The following is a 23,585-nucleotide window of genomic DNA, read 5'->3' as shown; positions in this document are numbered from 1 at the left end:
CCGAAGGGAAACCTGGGAGGGCTGGATGGCCTGGAGGAAAGCAAAAGGAGTGGCCACAAAAGCATCCCCTGTCTCCGGGTGTGCTTGGACCTGTGACTACTGGAGGTTTGCATTTCTGCAGCAGAAAACTGTGGCCCCTCCTGTCCCTGCATGGGCACCTGCAATGTGTGTCCAGAGAGCAGACAGGGCTGTGAGCGCTGCAGGATACAACTTAATCTGTGTTTTCATTTAGCTTTTCAATTTATCCTTTATGAGATTTAAAAAAAAATAATAATGTATTGGCGATGTTAGATGCTCCATCTAGTGTCTCTCCTGGGAATGAGCCCCAGTGTCACGAGTAAAGACTGGGGTGGGATGTCCCCTGTTCTTGGGTCAGGGGATGAGGGACTGGACTCTCCTTGCCCAAAAGCAACAGTACGGCAAGGGCCAGCAGGCTGGGGCACTGGGGACAAATGAGTTGAAAACTAGGTTAGACAAATTCACAAAGATTTTTGTGGCTGCTGAACACCAACGGCTCAGGTGCAAATGCCGCTTTCAGGACACCCAAAATTCCTGAGCGGTGGCAGCTGTGAAGACCTCCCCATGCTCATCAGTGGGCAAGAGTTGCTGGGAGGGATGGCATGTGTGCCTTGTCCTTGGGTGCTGCACCCTGCATCCCATCTCCCCAACCGTAACACAGGGGCACAAGATCTTGGCGTCTCCCTTCTCCTCCTGCTGCTTCTAGAGACAGACCTGCTTGACAGCTGCTGCTTTTCTTTTTTTTTTTTTTATTCTGATGACCATAAAAGCATTTAACAAATTGCTGATTAGCCAATTAGACATCTCAGGGTAATGTCTGTGACTCACGGTCCAGAGCCTGGGGGGGATGCTCTCCCAGGAAAGGAGGTAGCTGAGGATGCCCAGTGCACAGGGGTCACAGAAATGAAGAAAGGGAGGCAAAAAAAACCCCACAGAATGTGCAAATTTGATTTAGTTTGTTCTAAGATTTACTCAGAAATGAAAAAAAAACCCAACCCTGCCAATGTTTAAGACAGTCCCATCCCCCAGACAGGAGGTGTGTGGCTGCAGGGCAGTGGTGGAGGGCTCCCTGTCTCTCGCCAGCACCTCTCCTCTGCCGCAGGCTCTGCCAACAAGGCAACGCCGTGCCGTGAGGTGATGCTGCAAGGTGCTGTGCTGCCACAAGATGAAGCGGTGCTGTGAGCCATTGCTGTGCTGTGAGGTGATGTCATGACATGAGACAATGCTATGAGGCGATGTGATGCTCTGAGGCAATGCGGTGAGATGATGCCATGCCATGAGGCGATGCCATGACACAAGACGATGCTATGAGACAATGACATGCCATGGGGCAGTGCCATACTATTAGGAGATGCTGTGCCATGAGGTGATACTGTGGGGAGATGTCATGCTGTGAGGTGATATTGTGAGGCAATATCATGCTGTGAGGCCACACCATGCCGCAAAATTTCCCATCTTGTACAAGCCAGCAAGAGATGCTCTTCAGCCATTTCGGAGCCAAAATTGCTTGTTGAAACAGGTGGTTTGTGACATCCAAGTACTTGTGTCTGCAGCTCATGCTGGAAGACAGCAGAGGGATGAGCAATGCCTCCTCAGCACATACCTGACATACTGAGGTGTGTGTAATGGACAAAGTGGGATCCTACACCAGGAACATGAAGCTGTTGCATCTCTCAGACTGTGGTTGGTTTTTGAGTGCAGCTAAATACAATTTCATTGAATTTACAGATAGTCCAGATGCGATTAAGCAGAGATGGTGTGGACACCTGCAATGAGTGGTGCTCACTGGCACTGCTTGGAGCAGACCGGCTCTTGTAATTTATACATTATGTGTTTATCTAGCTGGGGTTTAGCTGTGGTGGTCTGGGGTGAGAAGTACAGGGAGTGCTAATTCCCTTGACTGTCGTGCACTTGGTTGTCTGACCACCACCCTGGCTCCCACTGAGGCATCTGGAACCTTGGTGTGAGTGGTGTGTGTGGTTACGCAGGCAGGTGACAGCTGTGCAGTGTTCCTGGGCAGGTGCCCTCCTCTGGTCCCCTCAGCACTGGGGAGGAAATATTGAGCCGCTCAGAAATCAGGCACAGAGGGGGTGCCTCATTCCCCGTGCAGCACTGCTCAAACCCTCTGTCTTCTGCAGAGAGCAGAAGGTGCTCTCCTCCTCTCACAGGGCTTCCTCAGGTTTTTCTGGTGGTTTTTTTGCTTGCAAGTTCCCCCAAAACCAGCCAGGCAAATCAATCTCTCCTCCCTCTGCCCCCCAATGTCTGTGGAGCTCTCAAATGAGAAATAGAGCCATTTGTTTCTAATTATATTTGGCAGCCACTCAAAGAATTTAGGACTAAAGCACGCAAATTTTTTTACTCCTGATTAAAGCACTTGACCTCACAAGCAAAAGGCAAAGATTTCAACACACACCCACAAGTAGACTAGGAACAAACTGCAGAGAAAAGACCAAAAAGAAAAACCCCTTTGCTTAGATACACAAAATAATTCATTAGGAAACAAAAGGCAGAATATTTAGTGCATAACTTGAGCTTGCCTAGGGCTCAGCTAACCACCCAATTACTGATTTTAAAGCGGAGAGCGTTTACTCCGAGCTAACATGTGAGCGGCAAAGGCCCACATGCTCCATTGAGCCCACGGTGCACACGTGACCGAGACCCATTTGCTGCCTGAGGGAAGAAAGCATCTTTCCTGGGACTACATGGGCCGGGCTGGGCCGTGCACCCAGCTGACAGGACGGCTAGGACAAGGCCCAGGAGCAGGGCTCTGTGAGTTGTCGTCGTCTTTTTGTTTCCCATATTCCAGGCTAAAATACTTTCTGACCATCAGAAGAAGGATGCAGCACCCTCAATGCCTGATGTCAAGCAGCGGTTGCCCTTGGGTGCCCGAGACAGCGAGGCAGACCCTCTTTCCTTCCTTCTTTCCTTCCACACCCTGGCATGGGGTGACACGGCATCCAGCTCCCATGCTTACTACTTTCCCCAGCTTTAATAACAGCACAAGGATGTGTCGCAACTGCAGAAGAGTCAGCTGGCTCCCAACCAAGAGAAATAGCAATGATCTTGATGGCACCCTTTAAAATAGCAGAGAAACCAGCTCAAACAGAAATTAACTACCCTGCGAGGTTCTGTGGTCCATAAAATACTTCCCCTGGCTCCATGGTTTTAAAATAACATGAAAGAAATGCTTTCCATAAAAAGCAGTTAACTAGCATACAGATTTTTTTTTTTTAGTCGTAATTCTGAGAGTCATACCCAAACAAAATAGTTATACAAGCATTAAATTATACATTAGAGAAGGCTGATAAAGGCGGTGAATTACAGAGCTACCATGTAAGATTTCAGATATACAGATAGCAAGCATTATTAACATTTCTATTAAAGGTGACCTACAAAAGAGGGACAAAAATAATCTGTGCCACTTCTGATTCCTTGTGATGCAAGAAAAAGTGAATATGAAATAGCTCCAACCCAACTGCCACTTAGTCCCGCTGTCATCATCCCTCTCTGCTTCCCATCCTCTCCCTCAAGAATTAATGGAGAGCAGAGGATTGCTTTCTGCTGGGACTGCAAATATCCAAGCTGTTTTAGCCGGGTAACTTCCTTAGAAGACATAAGGTGGATGGTTTTCCCAGTGCTTACCTGGAACAGCAAGAATTTTTAGTAAAGAGAGATTTTTCTTTTCTCTCCACTTGACTGGGTACCAGAGGTTGGACCATGCGAGCAAGGGCAGCAACGGGCAGAGCAGGTTGCGGTGGGGGCTGGAATGATGCCTTCTGCTGGGTGGCTCTGCATCCAGTGGCTCTTCCCTTGGGGGGGGGGGTTCCACAGTGCCCGTGAGGGTCCACCCTGCACTTCAGGGGTCCACCTTCCCTGGGGTGGGACGATCAGGTTAATTGCCACTCCAGTCACCTGCAGGGTTTCATATAGAATTGTGAAAATACATACTGAAATATATAAAATATATATTTGTAGAGATAAATATATATATGATTTCATTATTTAGATATCTAATAAAATATATAATTACCTCCGTTCCTTCATCCTGGTGACTGGGGTTGTTTAACAGGCTGCTGGTTGCGGCTGGTTTCAAAATTTATTTGGAAGAAAATGTCAGATAAATCGAAACACAGGAGCACACAACGACTGCATAAGCAGCATGAGAATGCCCAGGCACTGCAACGTGTTTGCTTTTGCCTGCAGCCACTGGGCTTGGCTGCCAGCGCCCTGCCACTGTCCGATCCGAATCTTTCCCCACACCACCTGCAGCATTCAAGGAACTCTGGCCAGATGGGACCTGAATTTCTGATGGTGAAAACAGTCAATAGAGAGTGGAAAATATTGATTTATATACAACACTATCTTATATAGCATGCACATGTGTGTTCAGTGTGGCTGCTGCACGTCTGCAAGGCTTAAATACCTGCCAGGGTGGTGGGGATGTCAAGCGTCTTTGGCTCATGCCAGCTGGGGTCGAGGGACAGATCATTTTCTAAATGTGCCAAATGCAAAAATGTAATAAATAAATAAATAAATAAATAAGCATTTCTGTTAACCTCCAAAACACCAAGGACCCAGCATTTGCCACGAGAGCAATGAAGTTAAGAGGACCACTGGTGGTTTCGCAACAGAGTGGCTTTCTGCAAGCAGCTGATGGCAGTTTCTTGTGATGATATTATCTAGAAATTAATAATTCAGATTTTTCCTGATCTTTCACTACAATTCTAGTGGGGCTAAAGCTGGGAAAAAGCAAGTGAGGAAGAGGGTTTGGGAGAGGCAGGTTCCCATGTGGGACAGCTGCCAGCAGAGTCCAGTTCCTGCTTTTGCAGGGCTTTGGGGTCAAACACTGACAGGTTGGAGTCACACACCCATCTAAGAGCAGTGTCAGTCCTGCTCTGTCTCTGCAAAGTGAATTCCTTTGTCCCATCAGGGACACGCTTGAAGCTGACGCTTGGTCTTTATCAAGCAATGCCTCATGATGCTGCCCTCATAACCCATCCGTATTTGGGGCTGCGGGGGTCCAGGAGGGTGATTTTATGCCAGTCTCTTCTGTGCAATGCAGAGCATTCGAGCTTTAACTTTAGGTTATTAATCTACAGTGACTCCACATTTCCAATTGTAGTCTGTTTTTCCGTACCATTAGTAGCTGCTTTGTGGTGAGCAAGAGCATTTCATGTATTGTTAGTGTTTGTTCTCATCAGAATTCCCTAAATCCTGTCATTTCCAGATTTTCATCAGAATTTCCCAAACATTCCTAATGCCCAGATGGGCCCTTAGAAAGCTGGGCTCAGTTGTCCCACAGTAGGAATATGTTCTTCTTTCTACAATTGTTCTAAAGAGTTTTTTAGCGTCATCTGTGAAGGTCTTCGTCTGAGGGCAGTAAGCAGACAGACACTCTGCTGCAACCATCCTGGAGGTGTGCAAGACCAGGTTTGATGAGGCTTTGAACAACCTGATCCAGTGGAAGGCGTCCCTGTCCATGGCAGATGGGTTGGAACTGGATAATCCTTAAGGTCCCTTCCAACCCAAAACCATTGTAGGATTCTACTATTTAATACTCAGAACGAAGATTAAATGGAGTTAAAAAACATACATGGTGTTTTGAGCCACATAAGGTACTTGCAAAGGAGCAAATAGATGCCAGAGGCTACTTGGAGAAAGACCTTGTGAAGTGTTTAATTAAACACTTCATCTTTTAATACAGAAACTGTCCCGCATCAGCAAAACCAGAAAAGGCTGCTGAAGTGTGCTGCAGCTGAGCATCTGCTTTGCCATCATGGATGTCTTGCATCAGGACATGATAATTGCACAGTAAAATCCTGTTCGCTGCTGAAGAGCAGGATTTGGGGTGGAGAGGAGTTGCGGTAAAAACCTCTGCATAGTTCTCTTGTCATTTAAGATAGCTTTTGAATCAGTCAAAGCAGATCATTCATTTAGCTGCAATTTTGTCTGAAATCAAAGCAAGGAGCCGGCACTACTCCATCAGGGGATGGATGAGAATGGATTACATTTACCCACCTAGAGCAATATTGAAGCCCAGCTACCTACCACACAGTAACAGGTATAAAATGAACATGAAATTAGTAAAGCTTGACAACAACTCACCATATTATGAGTTTACCTTGTTGAGATCAGCCAAATCCATTTTGGTATGGACCATTTTGGTATGAACCAAAAGCTCCTACAAGGCTGCTGCTCTCTTTTCCAAGCGTGTATGAAACATATATAAAAGTTAGAAGAGAAGGTTCCGAACTCCTGCAGCGAAGGGACTGGCCTCTGAAGCAGAAATGAGAAAGCAGAGGTTTTAATTCATTAAGGCATAACATATGTCAATAAGAAGGGAATTTCTCTTCCACTAACTTAAAATGTGGCATGGAACGCCTTCAGGTTTCACTCCTCAAAGTACCACCACCCCTTGCATAGGCAGGCACTGAAACCCCTTTATCTCCATCCACTGTGCCCTGAGCCACAGCATCTCCAGGCTTGCAGGAGAGCTCAAAGAGAGGAGCTATTGTCTCAACAGTCCCTCTGTCTTCCCCTGCATCTTCTACATTCAGCTGCTAATGGAAACTGAACAACTCCAGGAGTGGAGACATCAGTTGTATTTTCCACTGGCTGCAGTTGGAAAATGAGTGCGTTTGTGTTTACTCCCCTTTCTCTCCGCTGGTGCATGGTAGCTCTGCTTAGAAGGAGCATCTGTTCTTCATTTAAAGTCAGTGTTAAACTACTTTTGCAATGGGATTGATGGAGGCCGAAGACGGTCAAAAGATTTAGCCAAGTTGAGAGGGATTCCCACTAAATAGCTTGCCCCTAGCACCTATCAGTTATCGGTCCTCCTCCTTTCAGAGGGAGGACGTGGATCAAGGAATTGAAATCAGCAAGGAAATCATGTGGTTCCCAACTCTGCCCAGCTTCAGCTTTTCGGATGGGCCCTTATAAGGCTACATAATGAACAGCCCAGAAAGGGCGAAGGAATTGTAAGCTATTAGAATCAGGCTACATCTCCATATGGATCAGAGACAAAGGAATTACAGCTGCATGCTGGATACTTCAAACAAAGCAATAAGGTTACTGGGACTAGAAATCCTGCAGCCCTCCATCTCTGATGGGCTGGCTGGTGTCTCTGTGCTCCTGCTGCACCCTCCTGGTGCCATTCCTGCTCATCAATGCTGCTCCTCTCTCTGGAGAAGCAGGATTTGGCTATGATGTTATTAATTTTCATTTTTATTATTTTTTTCCAAGACCAACTTCTTTAAAAATTCCACTGCATTGCTGTATGCGGGGTTGCTTTTCTGTCTCACTACACAGTGACCCTGAGTTAGGCAGGGTGGCACGGCCGTGCGCGGGCTCTAGCGGCGGATAAGATGACCAAAACTCTTCCCCAGAGCCCCCTGTGTCCCAGCAGGCATCATGAACCACCAATAGCCTTCAGACTCTGAGAAAGACGCGGGGCAAGAGTAGAGGCAGCAAGGTCAAAGTAATAAATTGTGGTGAAATACCTCAGCAATGGAAAATAAGTTGGCCAGGCGTCATCAGCAGCAATGGTTTCCGTGTACGCTCCACACCTTCCCTGGGCAAACAATTACTCTGCAAGTTTAACACCCAGTAGAAACGGGCACCAACTAGCAGTTTTGTAGCTGGAGCCACTATTCTCACTCTTTTTAGGAGGGATTAGAGGCTGATCTTCCTGTCCATTGAAAAATACTTACTTTCCAAGCTTCACCTTTCTGAGGGTTTCTTTTTTCCTCGCTATTTATTTCTTTGCTTGTGCCATATCACTTTTTGGTTTAATCTCACTTCTTTTTTCCCATCAAGGGAAGATTTGTCAGCTTTTGCAGATGAATATCTCTTCTCAAGGCGAGTGGACCATTGCTCTGATATTGCTCAGAGGAGGTTTGCCTGGTGGGAGCAGCCACGCTTGCTCTGCGGGGCAGGGATGCACCCAGACTCCAGTCCCTGCTCTGGGGTCCAGCACTGAGAATCACTGCAACATCCCTTTGGGTAACCGAGCTGCTCAGCATACTCTGAATCAACTGCATTAACTGGGCACTGGAGCTCCTGCTCAGCAAATCAGGCCTGCGGAAAGCAACTGTATTTGCCAGAACTACATGATAAAAAATGCTGTGATGGCTACGCTGCTTCTCCTGCTCAGGCTGGTTGCTCTGCCCATCACCGTGTGTCAGATCATCTGGAGCTGAACTGGGCAGCGCCGCACGGCACCCTGCCACAGCGCACGGGCGCAGCCTCACCTCGACCAGCACAGAAATTACAGCCTGCAAATCAGCTAAAGCGGCCCATGGCCAAGTGAGATTTGCTTCATCGACGTGGCTGTCGATGGGTGGCCCTGAGTTTTGACCTAGAGAGATGGTCATAAAACACAGAAAAATTCTGCTCATGCCATTTTGTTTTGTTTTATTTTATTTGCCTTATCCAAGTGAGGAAAAAGGAAAGGAGGAAAGAATTAATGTATCACTTCTTGGATCCATCTGGCTTAGGCAGATGCAGAAGATGGGTGTCACATCTTACAAGTCTGTGTCCCATGAGCCCTGGCTGTCCAGGCTCCCAGTGTCCACCTCTTAATAGGCTGCTGACAGTGCTAAAAGTTATATGCATGTGTGTGCATGTCTGTCTGTGTGTGCGCATGCCATAGCTAGCACAAAAACTTCAACATTTCAACCTCAAGTTAATGGTACGATTTTCATCTAGAATACATAGGGATATAGTCTCTGTTCCTCCATCCCTCCTCTTCAAAAGCCCCGTGTTACATTCTGTATCCTGGAACTGCCCCTTCTTCAACACTCTGGTGTAGGTCATACTAATCTGCAACAATTTCATCTGGCTTTCAAACTTGGTCCAGAAAAGTTTGTGAGCTGTGTCTTGGAGCACTGCACTGAGAAGTGACCATGCCACAAACCTCAGCTCTTCAGAGGAGTTCAGGTGTGACGTCTGTCTGCAAGGGCTGAGACATCTCTGTACTCAGGTATTCTATCTGCCTGTCTCTGGCTATAACACCCAATGCTACCTACCGCTGTCCTGCAACACGTCATGTGGGAGAGCTTCTGTAATCCACCCTGAACATAAGTGAGATTTCGCTGCCTACAAAGATAACCATGTAAGAGCTGTGCATTGAAGCCCCCCAGCTTCTACTGCCTTGCACCATCCAAGTCAGCCTTCTGCTAACACCCCATCCACCCACAGCAATAGAGTTTGGTGGTGAAGGGGAATGTGCGGGGTGCAGAGTGATGCCAGGCTACTCGATGAAAACTGCTCAAATGCCTACTGCGGCTGTTACGGAGAGTGAAGGGATATTATTAAAGTTCAGTATTTCATATGAAGACAGTTCATTGCAAATGCCTCATAGCTGAGCTAGGCACTTGCCCTCTGCTGGGTCCTCACCACAAAAAAGAAGGTCTGCTAAAGTATACGTGCTCCAATGATTTCTAATTTCAAGCAGCTTGGAGGAACCCTTAATGTAGCTTGGCTTTGTGCTTACTGCTGTAGGAGCACGGGAAGGCTGCGTGTCCACAGCCGTGGTGAGAAACCTGACCAACAACATCTCATTGACTTCCATCAAAGCTGTGAAGAGGATAGGAAGAAAACAAGAACCTCACAAATCTCTCCAGCGCTATGGTGAACTCACTCTGCCAAATGCGAGCTCGTTACCCTTCCCAGGGAAACCTGGATTTATCCAAATACAATGCTTCATGGAATCGAGAAAAAACAGATCTCACTGTAGTGCCCCGCTACGTGTCCCCCCCCTCCCCGGCTGTTCCCGCACTGGAGCTGCTGTCCTGCACGGCCCCTCCAAGCTGCGCTGCCGGCAGCACCCACCCTTCACAGCCAAAACCCTTCCAGCTGGTCCTGAGTTACTCAGGCCTGGCTTTCTGTTTTTTCCTTACATGTGTGAACAGGCCTCGCGCTCGGAGCCTCCGGGCATGAAGGCGGTGTAAATGAAAGCATAAACATGGCTATTCTCGTTTAATGGATGTGCAGAGCGCGGTGTGCTGCAACTTATGCAATCCTGCTTTGAACGAGTGTGAGGAATTCATAGAATCCTCATAAATCTTGATTGTTTCAGTTTCATTGAGGGTTTTGAGGGTTTTTATTATTCCTTTTTTAATTCTGCTTGCTCCCCCCCAGCCCCCTGCCCTTAATCATTCTCTTGTTCAGAAGTTTCCTCTCTCCAGTGAGAGAGAATTAAAAAGCTCTGCTTGGCAGAGCCGGTGAACCGCACCAGCTGCATACTAATAAGGATGGCTCTCAAGCAATGTGTGGGCAAAGGAGCGATGCAGCCACTCGATCCAGCACGTAGCTTTCAAGGAAAATGTGGATGCTTTTTGTGAGCCAGGAGGCTACCTGCAGGAGTAACCTGGTGCTAACCTTGGTCTCCCTGGCTTGAGGGATACCATTGTATCATGACATTTGGCTATCTACGTCAAGACTCTGGCTGGAGTCTTGCAGTTAACTATATTTTTATATGTATGATGTGCTCTTTGGCTAACCTGCTCGCTTTTAAAAGATCCAATACCCTGAAACACTCCTTAAGTAACCTCTATTGTTATATACCACACCATGAAAAGCAAAGGTGCAGGTGGGAGGAAGGGGGAATCAGAGGATTCTGTTGGGACACTGGGAGCCAATTACATGATGAGCGGGACAGGCTCTGAAGTAAGCTACAGGGGCGATGGGGATGGTGGGATGCTGGACCAAAACTGTGGGGTAAACCTGTAAGTGTAGTAACTCCAAAGCACGGTGCTTTTGCTTCAAAGAGGTAATTTGTGGAATTGTGTCTGAAAACATCATATTCATGAAGGTCAAGCTTCATTGTGAAATAGCCTTGGATGAGAAAAGAAAAGTCCCTGCCGCATGACCTACTGAACCAAATAGCTGAAATGTCAATACAAATAATATTCTGTGACTTCTTTTAAAGTCAACTGCTTCAGCGTTAGGATCCAGGGTTAGTAAAGAGGAATGTTCACAGCAATAAACTATACTTAGGAACCTGCTTTACTTGCACATACCTGGTAGTCCGAGTGCCAGCCAAATGCTCGTCTTGTGAAAAACACTGAGGAAGAACTTCAAAATTGAGTCCTGCAGAAACCCAGCACCACCATCCCTCATGTCCGTGGGGCACTCACCGAGGGTTGCAAAGGATCCCACAGACCATGGCTGGCCCTGGGGTGGGGACCCTGGTACCCCCCTGGTCAGCCCACTCCTGAATGACTGCCTCCGGGGTACATGTGCCTCGGGGATGCGAGGGCTGCCGGTGTGAAGGGGTCTCATCCTGGTAGAGTAGGGTAGATGATCACTGCTGGGCTCACGAAAGCCTTGCCTCCTCCTGCTTTCCAAAAGAAAAACCCAAACAAACAAAAGAGCAGGTTTGGGCCACAAGCAGCAAAGACCCCAACAGCCTCTGACCGTGCAGTCCCTCACCAGTGAAGTGGCTTTGACGTGTCTGTTGTGCCCTGATTATTTTCTTTTTAATAGTAGTTAGATGGTTAATTACCTGAAGGTTGCAAGCTGAAGTCTTATTTTTCATATGTGAGTTAGTAATTAAATTACCCTGGTTGCTATTATATAATGTAAGTAACAGCTGAATGATTTTAAAAGAATAGTCAAATTTGACAGACAGTTTAGAGTAATTTCATTTTATATTGGAGTCTAATGCTAGGAGATTGCACAGAAAGCAGAAGGCAGCTGCCTGGAATAGTTTGAAATTAGCGTGTGGTAACCAACAACTATTATTATTATATTACTGCTTGTAATTCCCAAATGGAGAATTAAATTTCTATAATAGATACAGCTTTTAACAACAACAACAAAAAAGTGTTTTCTTTTTCTGGCAAGGAAAATTCTTTAGGAAACAATACCCTTGAATGTAGATTTCCCAAGTGAGGGGGGGGAAAAAAACCCCAACCTTGCAAAATTCCTTTGCACAGGGCTTCGGCTTTCCAGATGCCACTGCAGAACTGGTTGAGGTTTCTTCTAAAGGGCTGTCAGAAAGGTAGATTTATTATTTAGAGACCAAAACAAGCTAATTAGCTTTTTTGAGCTATGCTATACATTAGATGTAACTACATTTAACTTGGAATTCAGCATTCACTTGCTAAAAATGAGACGTTCCCTCTCCCCCATGAACCGACAAGCCCAAGTGTTTCTGCTTCTTAATATGCATCTGCCGAAGAACAGTATGACAAATTACAGGGCTGGTGACTAGGAACACAGGATTGCATTTCAGGCTCTTGGAGCTTCGAATTGGCCAGTAATATTTTTACATAAATATTAGAAGGCTTTTACTTCTGTGTATCAGTTTACCTGGGGACTCTGGCTCAGGCACAGGGACCCAGGCACTAACCTAGAGGTAACTCAAACAATCAATGCATCTTCAATTCGTAATGCTTGATGACTAATCTCTTGTTTTCTTTAATTAATGATCTGCAGTTAATCATTATGAATGGTAAATAGCCTATTTCAGCATTGATAGCAAGATTTCCTATGGGAAAATCTTCCCCTATAGCTTTAATTTAAATATGCATTTTCACATCACACTTACCAAACCTTACCTTTATGCTATTGCATGATTACAGGTCCATTAACTAATCACATTTGACAACTTGTTTATTGAGGGGAGCAACTATTTTACATCTCTTGCCTGGGAAAAAAAAAATACTCTAACAAACAATTATTCAGCAGCTGCAATCATGGAGCACTGAATTAATTGCTTTGAAGATCTCAGTCAAGAAAATCTTGATAAAAAAGAAATCAAAGAAAATGTTGTTTGACAGAATGCATGAATGAGAGTGCCAGGGGGGACTGTGGCTTTGTAAGCTGTAGTCCTGCTCTGGGGAGCACTCAGTGAGGATCACACCTGGAAACACCAGACCGGGACAAAGGAGAAGGCTGTGGAAAAGCTCATCTGCTTATTTGTTCTTTTAAACTTTAGTTTATCAAAACCAGAACTTACATGTATTATTGATTATAGGATTAGGATGCTGCCAAAAGGGCAAACAAACCTGGGCACGACCAGGTCTTATTATCACTGTAAAGGCTGACAAACAAATATTTCATACGTGTAACTTCTGTGGCCAACTTTCCCCACTGTACAAATAATTAACCTGGAGGGTATTTTGAGGCTTAATGATTGTAAAGCACTTTAAGTCTTTCTCCCAGAGGGAGATGCTGTGATTGCACTGGAGTAGGGTAAAAGCAGAGCAAGGCATGTGGGCATCTTGGCTCTGGCCCTGGACAGGCAAGCGTCTCAGTGCACAGCGATGCTGAGCCTGGTGCTGGGGAACGGCAGCAGTGACGGTGCCTTTCGCTCTCTGCCACAGCCAGTGTGGCATCAGGTGTGCATAGTGGCAATTCATCAGGAATACAGCATCGTGGAAAGTAGTGGGATCACTGCTGAAGCTTAACCCATGTACTGAAGACATTAATGGCAAAGGAGTTTCTTACCTTTCTTCAGCGCCTTTGTCTGCAAGGTGTTACAAGAAGGGTTTTCACCAGTGTGTGAGTGCTCTTCCTCTAACGGTATGAGGATGATCACAGTGTCTCACGTGAGACAGTCCCAAAGTCTGCTCCATGGACAAGTCACAGCGTGCAATGCATTGGCCAAACACAAGGCCACGCTTCTTTCCTTCAGCTGCTGTCCCTCGGCTTTGCAAGCCAGCTGAGGTGAAACGTGTTCCTGCCAGATAAGACTAATTCCTACATTGACATTGAAAGGGAAGGAGAGCTTAAAAGTTCAAACCCCTTTGTTGTAAGAGATTTCAAAAGTGAAATATGAGGAACTAAACAATATCATTTCCAAATATTGTCACTATAAAAAGCGGAAAAATTTGCCTAGTAAGTTAAAGGGTAGCGGTAAGACCAGGCAGCATTGCAAAAAACATCCTAATTGAGCTCCTGTGGGTCACACGAAACTTGTAACAGTCAACTTTTCTGTACTGCCCTGTTCTTATAGTAAAAATATCTTTGTTAGCCTCGTCTCTCTAGATATGGGGAGAACTCGAATTCTTTTTCCCTTTCCTGCACACCCCTCATTCAGGAGTCTGAGAGGATGGCAGTATTTAGGTCATGGTCATGAAATGTTGCACTGTTTTCCCAAATCCAGCGCTATTAAGGACTAATGCCTCAAAATGTGTGATGGAAACTACTGCCACCGCTGTCCCTATTTATAGGTGAGAAGCTGAGAAGCTGTGGCCCTTGCACTGCCTCCCGTTTAATACAGGAGAGACTGAACTGAATTTATACACTTGTAATCACATGTCCTGATTCAAATAATTGTTTCTGCAGTAACCCCTTGGCTCTCTTTAATGCTTCAATAAGAGACAGATGGAGCCTAACTAAATAATTGGCTCTATCTCTTTCTATTTTTTTTGTGGGTATGGTTGACAGAATTTGCCCTGCTGAAGAAGACATGCAGAAAAAGGCAAGTAAACAAATTGTTGCTGAAATTTATATTAATCACTCTAGGAACTGTACAACGGGCAGAAGACTGATATGTTCTGGTTTACCCATATGAAAAATGTAAATATTAGGTTATGAATTAATGTTTGGAAAACACTGGCTTTACTTGCCAAGGAAGTCTACAATTATTTTAATGGATACCTGGAAAAGCGTGCATCGGTCTGTAGGCTGAACTGGCTATTGCATCAGCAGGGATAAGGGGAGTTATTCCCAAGACAGCAGATCTTTTCTTATTGAAGCATAATGATCAAGCAGTTATTCAAGAAACTTTCAAATAAGGTCATGAATAAAATGTGATACAGTATTAGACACATAAATGAGCTCTTATTAAAATAATAAAATTACTGAGATATTAAAGTTATAGTGTAGTAAATCTGGTTTGGCCTCGAGCAGACTCTCTTCATTTTGAGCAAGGTTTCTTCCATGTTTGAAGAGCTAGCCTGCCCCCGTGTCATTCCAAATGGCCCATGTTGTGAGATAAAGCCAGGCTGGTGAGAGGAGCAGCCTTGTCCTCTGCATTCAGTCAGTAAATCTGGATTCAGGAGAAAGGAAAAGTTGCCACAGGCCCTCCATTTCCCTACAAGTCAAGTACAGAGGCTATGACTCTGGCAGCTCAGTACTTTGACTTTTGCGACTCCAGCTGATACATCCACATCGTGAGAAGATCAGTTAAATTGCTCTCAGTTTATTTTAAAATTTCAACCCTTGCATACAGACATGAGGAACTGACGAGTAATGGTCACTCAAAACGGAAAGTAGTAAAGCAGCTGCTACCATCTGAAAAACAGATGTTGTGTGGACAAAGCAGCTTACTCGCGCCAGCTATGCATCCATGTTTTCCCTCCTATTGAGAAATTTCTAAGTAAGATGTTAACCTCTCCATAACAGTGATAGAATATTCTTTTCTTTCCCAAGATGAATCTTTCTTTAAGCACAGAACATTCAGCAATGGGAATATTTTTGTTTCTTTTTTGATAACAGAATGAGACAATATTAATGAACATATTATGTTCTTGTAAATCAAAAGTACCCCTGAGCTAGACGTGTGCGTTCAGCTCTAGGCACCCAGCTCCAGAAAGAGATCTTCAAAATACACGTGGGATTTTGAAACAGACACTAATTAGAAAATGGAAAACATAATCCAAAAAAAGATGGAAAAGACTGGGACCTTTTGCCTTCAGGTTGAAAAAGTTAAGCAAAGATATTTGAATTTTGGTACCATCTTTATCGTCAGTGACTAAAAAAGGAAGGCGATGGAGTATTACCGACTCTTTCCCTCTTAGCAAAAGGTAATATACAAATTTTAAAGCTTTGAAAGAAAACTCTCATGGCATATCATGAAACTGCAAGCTCTATGAGGGAACAGTGATGCAAACATTTAAGTTAATTTTAAAAAAAAAATCATTTTTTTACTTCTACTGCCACTATGAATTCATGTCCAGACAGACATGCAGTGAAGCTTTGGCAGGATAAAAGGCTTCCCACATCTGCGTATAAAAAACTGTAATTACCAAGGGCTAAGAAGAAGCTGTCTGTGTATGGAAGGCAACTCCATTACTTCTTTCTGCAAGTATTCCCATATCACCTTCTGACACAGCTGACACTCAAAAGTATCAGAAACAGGTAAGACAACACATCTTATGAATCATTATATTCTAACTATTTTGGAAGAAGTTTATAAAATACGAGGAAAAGCCTTAACAGAACAAAAGACACTTTGCCAGTTACTATAACTTTTCTCCTCTTGGGGACGTATATAAAGAACGTTTAGAAAGCTTTCTTGACATAAAAATGTTGAAAGATAGTTTTTTCCTTGTGAAAAGCAATTTATTTTAATGTCTTGCAAACAGATTTTTTCGTGAATATAGAGTACATACATGGAAAGAGTACCATATAACCATTTGGTAATGGTTATATGAAAAGATTATCATCTCTTACTTTATTGTGATCTCTTAAAGCAACTTACACTGCAGCATGAGTTTCGTTAAATTACTCAGCTGCCTTGGCTTGCTTTGTCATTATCAATCACTTTTTTTCATAGATTCTTAAATCAAATATTCTAAAATTAAAATGTCTAACAGTTCTCTCTATGTTTATTACAGTTCTTTTATGATAATTGGGCCAAAAGAACACTTTACTTGAGTGGCATAGTTAGCTTTAAATGAGCAGAGCTACACTGAGCTCTGGTCTGGGAGGCAAACAGGAGTTCTCCTTCAGCACAAGGCTGTCTGTGAAAGAAAGCAATTAATGGATGGTGTTAGTTGTGTCAGAGGCTCATTTACGAAGTAACCTTGCAGAGCTGACTGAATGATGTAGATCTGCTTCATGACATGTTTTCTTACAAGAATACAAGAGAAGCAAGACAGCACCTAAAAAGTTTGGGCACACTTGTTCAAATAAGGCACATCTCTGATAACATTTCTAACTTTACATATTCCCACAGAGATCTCCTGGATACATGGGATGACTGATTGAGCAATCAATGCTAGCTGCCAAATGTTTTTTTCTCCCTTCCTCCAGTTCAGACATCCGAGGCCGATACTGTTCACTACTGCCAGAACAAGCCCAGAGGGATACATTCGGCAGGCCCAGCAGAAAGGTGGCTACCCATAAGTTCTCTGATTTTACAGCAGCCATCACCCATGACTGATAAACCGGAGTAAAGTTTAATGCAGTTCTAGACTGAAGAAAATTCATCAAAACTCTTTTAGCCTAGAAACATTTTTAATTTCACTTGCATATTTTAACAGAAAAATGTTAGCAGCAAAAATGGATTTCTGTTCTAGCATTCCACAATACATTAGTGTCCATATCTATATTTTTCCATTAAGGCAATCTACATTAATTAGAAATCAACTCTAAATACTAGGACAGTATTTCCAAATATGTACAAAGCACCATATCTATCAATATAATTACTGTAGAAACAAATAAAAATCACAATAGTAGTAAAAATGTAAACATTTTAAGCTAATGTCTTTAAAATTGCAAAAGGTACTGTCTACCACTCCAAGACCAAGGGAACAACCAAAGACATTAGGTACAATATAAAAACTTAGTAAGTTAAGTCTTTGCTCAATGATTATTTGAAAAGTTGTTCATCTTCAGTGAAATGTATATTCTAATTTGGCCTAGCAGCTGCTTTCAAGTTGTACTTCCCAAAATGAACAGTTCAGGTTGACTATGCCTCTGACCCACTTCAAGACAGCAATCCCACTGCTTCAGAAGTTTTTTAAGCATCAATCAATTCATCCCAGCAATGAACATGCAAGTATAGTTTTCAGAGCAAGCTTGACATATTCCTCAGAAAAGTACCTAAGCACACGCTTAGCTCAGCAGCACCAATGCCTTCATCCCTCATCACGCTACAATGGGTGTTTTGTACCTTTTGTTGAGAGCAGCGTCTCTGAACAAACCCAGTTTCCCCCTACACTCCACTGCCAGGCAGCAGCACAGCAACTTTCCTGCAGAAGTGTGAGCGCAGAGCAATGGGAGGGCTGGGAAAAGCCACAGGCCTCCCGCTGTCTTCCAGATTTTGCTCCAGCAGGACTGGCTAATGTCACCTGTGCCTTTGTGAAACACTTCCAATTTTGAAACTGTGCGTAAATGCTAATCACATTACTCTTCGTTTTTGATCACTGATATTTTGAGTCATGCAATTACAGCACCCTTGTGATTGAATGATAAGATGAATTAATGGGTACACTCTTTTAGTGTCAAGAAGCAGCAGTTAAATGGTTTCCAACACATCCCATAAGGAATAGGCTACCTTCTGCCTTTCCACCTCTAGACCCCCACCTCACCTCCACGGTGAAGGATGAGAGCTAAGGGCTCTCCCCAATCCCACACACGACCAATACATGGGCTTCAGCAATTGTCTTGGGCCACGTCCTCAAAACCGCACAGTCCAGGAAGGGAATCAGTGCAAAGTCTGAAAGATCACTGTACCACACTGTGACACAGCTGCCCTCCTTCTAACAGAGTGCTTGGTACACACAAGTTATTGGTCTTAATTCCAGATTATTCATCCTCATTATCGTCAGAAAAACATGAGGGGAAAAATACAAAGGAAAAGCTGTAGTTTCTGAACAAGCCTATACAATAATCGGGGACCAGAATCAATAATATAGCATTATGCTTAGTCACTACATAGAAAAGCCAAAAAATGTCATTTTCCTCACAGATATATTTCCTAATTATACTCCTAATATTGTGCTCTGGTTTTATAACTAAATATTAAGTTCTCTAGCGTAGACAAAAGCTGATTACAAATGCATTTCCTGCAACTGACTTCACTGTTTAGCCAAGATCAATGTTTTCTGGTAGCCTTTATGAGTTTTCTTTATGAGTTAAACCAACTTGCTTAACAGAAGGTGCGAAGGCATTAATAAATGTCAATATAGAAGGGAAAAAAGAAAGATTAACTCAGTAACAATAAATACTAAAACCTGAAGTCACCTGATGATTCATAATAGGGATGATATAGTGGTTGTTTAAAATAACAGACACTATATTTGGTAGAAGAAGCCTTTCAAGCTCCAGAAGCCTAAAAACCCAATTAGTTTAACAAGTCTCAACACTGCCACGACATTTCACAGGACCATAAGAACATTGTTCTGAAGCACAATGATCAGGGTAATTAATGGCCGAGTTTGCCTAGTGGTGATCCAGGCAATACAGTGAACTGGCTAATACGAGTCAAATTTAAGGATAGAAATAAAATGTCAATCAACAACTTCATGGAGAAGCAGTCTTGAACAGGTTGCATTTTACTCCTTGATATACTAAGCTTAACTTGCAAAGACACCTGCACTGAGGTGTTATCCTTAGAAAACCTAAGTCACTTAGGGAAAACCAGATTAAGATGTCTTTTTCTTTAAAATATCACTACTAGATCAAATCAATATAGAATATTATGCTGAAGACAGAAGAATAATTTCAAAATGCAGCATTAACAGGGAATCAGCAAGAAGAATCAGCAAGAAGTCATTTTACATCTTACTAATTTTTTTTAAAGGCTCTAGGAAAAAAGGGACATGAACTCAATGGCCTGCTTGTTTACTTTTCCCCACCCCCTATCCATGTCACCGATGTAATAAAACTTATCACCTCTCTCTACAAACCTTGCCTTGCATTCAATTTTAAAAATCAATGATCTGGAAGAAACTGTAAAAACCACTTGCAATAAATTTGCAAAGGACATGCAGACTGCTGGAGTAGTAAAGCATGAGGACAGGTCACTTACACGGAGCAATCTGGATCACTTCATGAACAGTATTTTAGTGTTGGTAAAATACAGTGTATATTTCTAAGAAAAAATAAGGTAGGGTAATAAGAGGATCGTGTACTGCATTCTTGAAAGACTCTGAAGAGGACTTGAGCCATAAAAGTCAGAATCCCAGGCAATGCTTCCACAAAAAAAGGATAATAGAATTTTTGAGGAAAGCGGGAAAGAGGTATCAATCGGAGTAAGAGGATGATATTACGTCTCTATACAGTCTCGATGGATCGCTATTGACATGTGGCATCTAATTCAGATGTTACACTTAAAAATATTTGAATACATGAGAAGTATGGAGAATAACACGAGGATTAGTCTTGGATAGCATTTGTTGCCATAAGAAAGTTAAGGAATTCAGTACATCTCATCAGAGAAAAGGTTAAAAGGGTCTTAATCGTGATTTATAACTACCTACAAGCAATTAGAAAAGCTGATACTACAAAGATCAATATAAGCAATCAAATGCATAAAAAGACCAAAATAACTTAAGGTAGAGATAGAAATGCAAATAGAAAAATCAAGTGGAAAACGTACCTGGGGTAATTAACCGTTGCAACAGGAGGCATGAGTGAATTCTCATCACTTGAAGACTTTAAATTAATATTTAATGCCTTCCTAAAATATGTATGTTCAGTTCAAAACAAAGCCACTGAATTTAATAGAGAAACTGCTCGTTGAAATTCAACGGCCTGTTGAATTTTAAAAGAAAAAAATCCTCATTATGGTGCCTTTTTGCTTTATATATTTATGAGGTCTATTGTGATATATAACAACTAAATGGAAGGGGAGTTACCGAGAAAAAGGTATTCCTTCTTTCTAGAGCACAGTAACATTTAACATTAGATTTAAAGTTAAATAAACTGCATCTGCATTTTGGAAAAATATGTGGGTTTTTTTCTCCCTGTTTATTTTTCCTATTTCTTGTTCAGAGTAGCACAGTCCCCTTAGTCGACTGTGTCTAATTTACATAATCATGTAGTTATTCTTCAGTTTTTCTGTTCCTATTTATAAACCATTCACAAACCATCCACTTAAGTAACAGCATGAGTTATTGTAAGAATTATTATGGTTGCTTCAGAGGGAAAATGGAATGTGATTAAACAAAGAATGAACAAGGACATTCCAGAAACTAAGGGCTCCAGTCCTGCAAAGGGATTTGTAAATGAAAACTGCCTCTCAAGCCCCATACGAAACAAGCAATGAAATACTGAGGGAATTCAGCAGATACCTTTACAGTAGTGCAGCCAAGAGCTTAGCAGAAAAAAAAAAAAAAAAAGATAGATAAACAAACCAACCACGCACACAATGTCCTCAGGAGAAATGGTAAAGTTCCCAAAGCCATCTGCACTTAAGGGAAAAAAAATAATTAATTAACTCTATGTATATAGCTGCTGACACGACTCTCAACTGAATACCAAAGCTCTAAAGAGAGATCTGTAAGAAGACCTTTGCTGTTGGATAAGTTCCAGCATCTGAGATCAATGCATTAGCCAAGGAAAGGGTTGGATATTTAAGTTGTGGATCGAGGAGAACAGACCCTGTTCCGTATGCAGTAGATGTTTTCCAGATGCCACAGGAATCCTAATAACTCAGGTGACTTACAAAAATAGTGAACAGTCTGATGGAAGAATATCAGAGTTTGATATTTTCACCTGAAGTACTTATTCTCTGCTATTTCAGAAAGAACGAGTGGTGAAAGAAAACCTATTTGTTTACCGGTAACATTGCTGTGTTTACAACCTCACTATCTACCAGGAACAGCTGACAGCGTCCACAAAGCAGAAGCAACGCTACAGAGCCCCGTTTGTCAGGAAAAAAAATCATAAAAATTAAATCCTGAATAGGTGTTCATACGCAGTACTGCTTTTAAATGCTCACGTTAATGCAAACTAAGCAGCAGTCATGGATCTCATTCTTGCTTGTACAGATAATCCTGGTCCGTTCAGACAGCGCACGCACCAGCAAGAACTGAGGAGATCCCACACTAAACTGACAGAACTACTTCAGAAATTCATATGGAGTTGGAAAGCCAGTCAGAAAAGCACACTAACTTTTCATGACCAGTGGTTCCCAAACAGTGAGAGAAAGATTAGAACTATTTCAGGTGAAGCAAAGCATGGAGCCCCAGAAAACCATCTTTGCAAGACCTGGGCTGAATGTGTGAAATTCCCAGTGAATTAGTCTGAGGAGCTGCGGAAGGGCTAAGCTAAGGGCAAGCTAGAAGGCAATGGTAAATATCCCTGTCACAGGGACACTGAGCTACCCTGAACACTGCCAGTAGTTCAAGGGCAAAGTACTGAACTGCTCAGAAGTAGCACTGTTATTTCATATAGACATAACTCCCCCTGTTACGAGTGCCATTATTTACATGTTAGCCATAACGAGCACAGCTGAGACTAACTAGTAGTAAAACCCTGGCTAAAAGAAAAAACTTTAGCCTCAATACTTACAAGCTATATGTCCAAATCTATTTTCACTCAAGAGTTACAGTAGAAGGCTGAGAAACTTAAAATTCCAGGGACTCTTCTAAGCTAATTATGATGTCTATGGCTGCAACCATGACCTAGGGTCCAGCATTTCTGTAATGCGTTTCTGTCTAGGGGTTGGTACCCACTTGGTTTCAGACTCGTTCTTGGTAACCAATGAAATGGGATTCCCATTACTTTTCCTACAAGGACCAACTTTGCGAGGAGCAGCAATGGGTGTCTGCAACTGCTGCATTTTGGTAGATAGCTTTGAGTCCAAAGAAGAACTATCAGCAGATGTGCAGTCAGAATTTTCCCAGTTTTCCTTGCCCAACTGCTCTACATTCACTTGTTCTTTCACTCTATATGGTGGCTTATCAGAGGGTGGAGGTGGAGCTCTTCTTTTCTTTCCTCTGCAATCATTAGGACTTGTAGTTTCTCTTTGGGGGCCCAGATGCGTGTTTTTCTGAACAACCATCTCATGAGAGCCATCAAAAAGTGAAGCCCATAAGGAAGATGTAGACTCTTTTTTCTGTCCAAGCAGGAACACACCATCACTCTCTTTGATTTTTCTTTGTATGATATCAGCTAAACCCTCATGTTTCACTGGAGAATCAAAGCCTGTAATTTTAAGGGACAGAAATTAACTCAGATTAAAATGCTATCAATTATTTTACTGCTATCTATTTTCATTATTAATATTCAGAATACAACACTATTAACTATGTCTCACGAAGTCTGGACTAATGGATGAAACTGAAAAGATTAGATATGCTTTCAAGGAGAGAACAGAGGTGACAGGAGGGAACTGTTTTTGTGATGGCTGGCATTGAAGCAACAGGCTAGGCTTTGATATTTCTTTCCAAGTAAGATAGGAAAAAATAATGCACTAGTAGGAAACCTATAGGTATTAGACATTAAAAACGTTTTGTTGTATAGTGCTTTAAAAATTTTGTTTCACAGAAGGTCCACGTAAAGGTCTATGACTAAATATTCTTGTGCTTCCAACATGCAGAAAATGGGACATCTTCACACAGATCATTTTTCTTTATGTGCTTTAAGACTGTCCTGTACCACTTCTTATTCCTCATATTAAGTTTTCTATATATACTGCAGTAATACTAGCCTTTAAAACAGCAGCAATATCTTTTCTATTGCAGGCCATATGGTAATGATTTTCAACACATTTGTAAACACAAGGTTTTACCTATTAATACTATAAATAAGCAGGAAAAAATCTGGTATATTAAGAGAGAAACAGAGTTTGTGTTCTGGTCCTCACTGATGTATTTGAATAGCAGTAGAATTATGCTACGTTACTTTCCTAAAACTTCCACATAGTTGATTTACTG

General features: G+C 42.7%; 1 protein-coding gene across 2 annotated transcripts in view; it reads right to left on the bottom strand.

The window, feature by feature from the left end:
* Positions 1–923: 923 nt before the first annotated feature.
* The window catches only part of RTKN2 (rhotekin 2), a 202,326-nt gene continuing 179,664 nt past the window's right edge, over positions 924–23,585 (bottom strand). Inside the window, exons 19-22 of one of the 2 annotated variants that reach the window (XM_054070960.1) lie at positions 11,157–22,854; positions 6,124–6,294; positions 4,049–4,101; positions 924–3,930 (exon numbers count right to left, since the gene is read on the bottom strand). In XM_054070960.1, coding sequence (XP_053926935.1) covers positions 22,313–22,854 — 542 coding nt within the window. In that variant the 3' untranslated portion in view covers positions 924–3,930; positions 4,049–4,101; positions 6,124–6,294; positions 11,157–22,312. The remainder of the gene's footprint in view (positions 3,931–4,048; positions 4,102–6,123; positions 6,295–11,156; positions 22,855–23,585) is intronic. The other variant, XM_054070961.1, reaches the window with a different exon arrangement.

Source organism: Cuculus canorus, chromosome 7, assembly GCF_017976375.1.
Source record: "Cuculus canorus isolate bCucCan1 chromosome 7, bCucCan1.pri, whole genome shotgun sequence".
Taxonomy (NCBI): Eukaryota; Metazoa; Chordata; class Aves; order Cuculiformes; family Cuculidae; genus Cuculus; species Cuculus canorus.
Note: the sequence above shows the minus strand (reverse complement) of the source record. Positions and strands in the feature narration are given on the sequence as shown.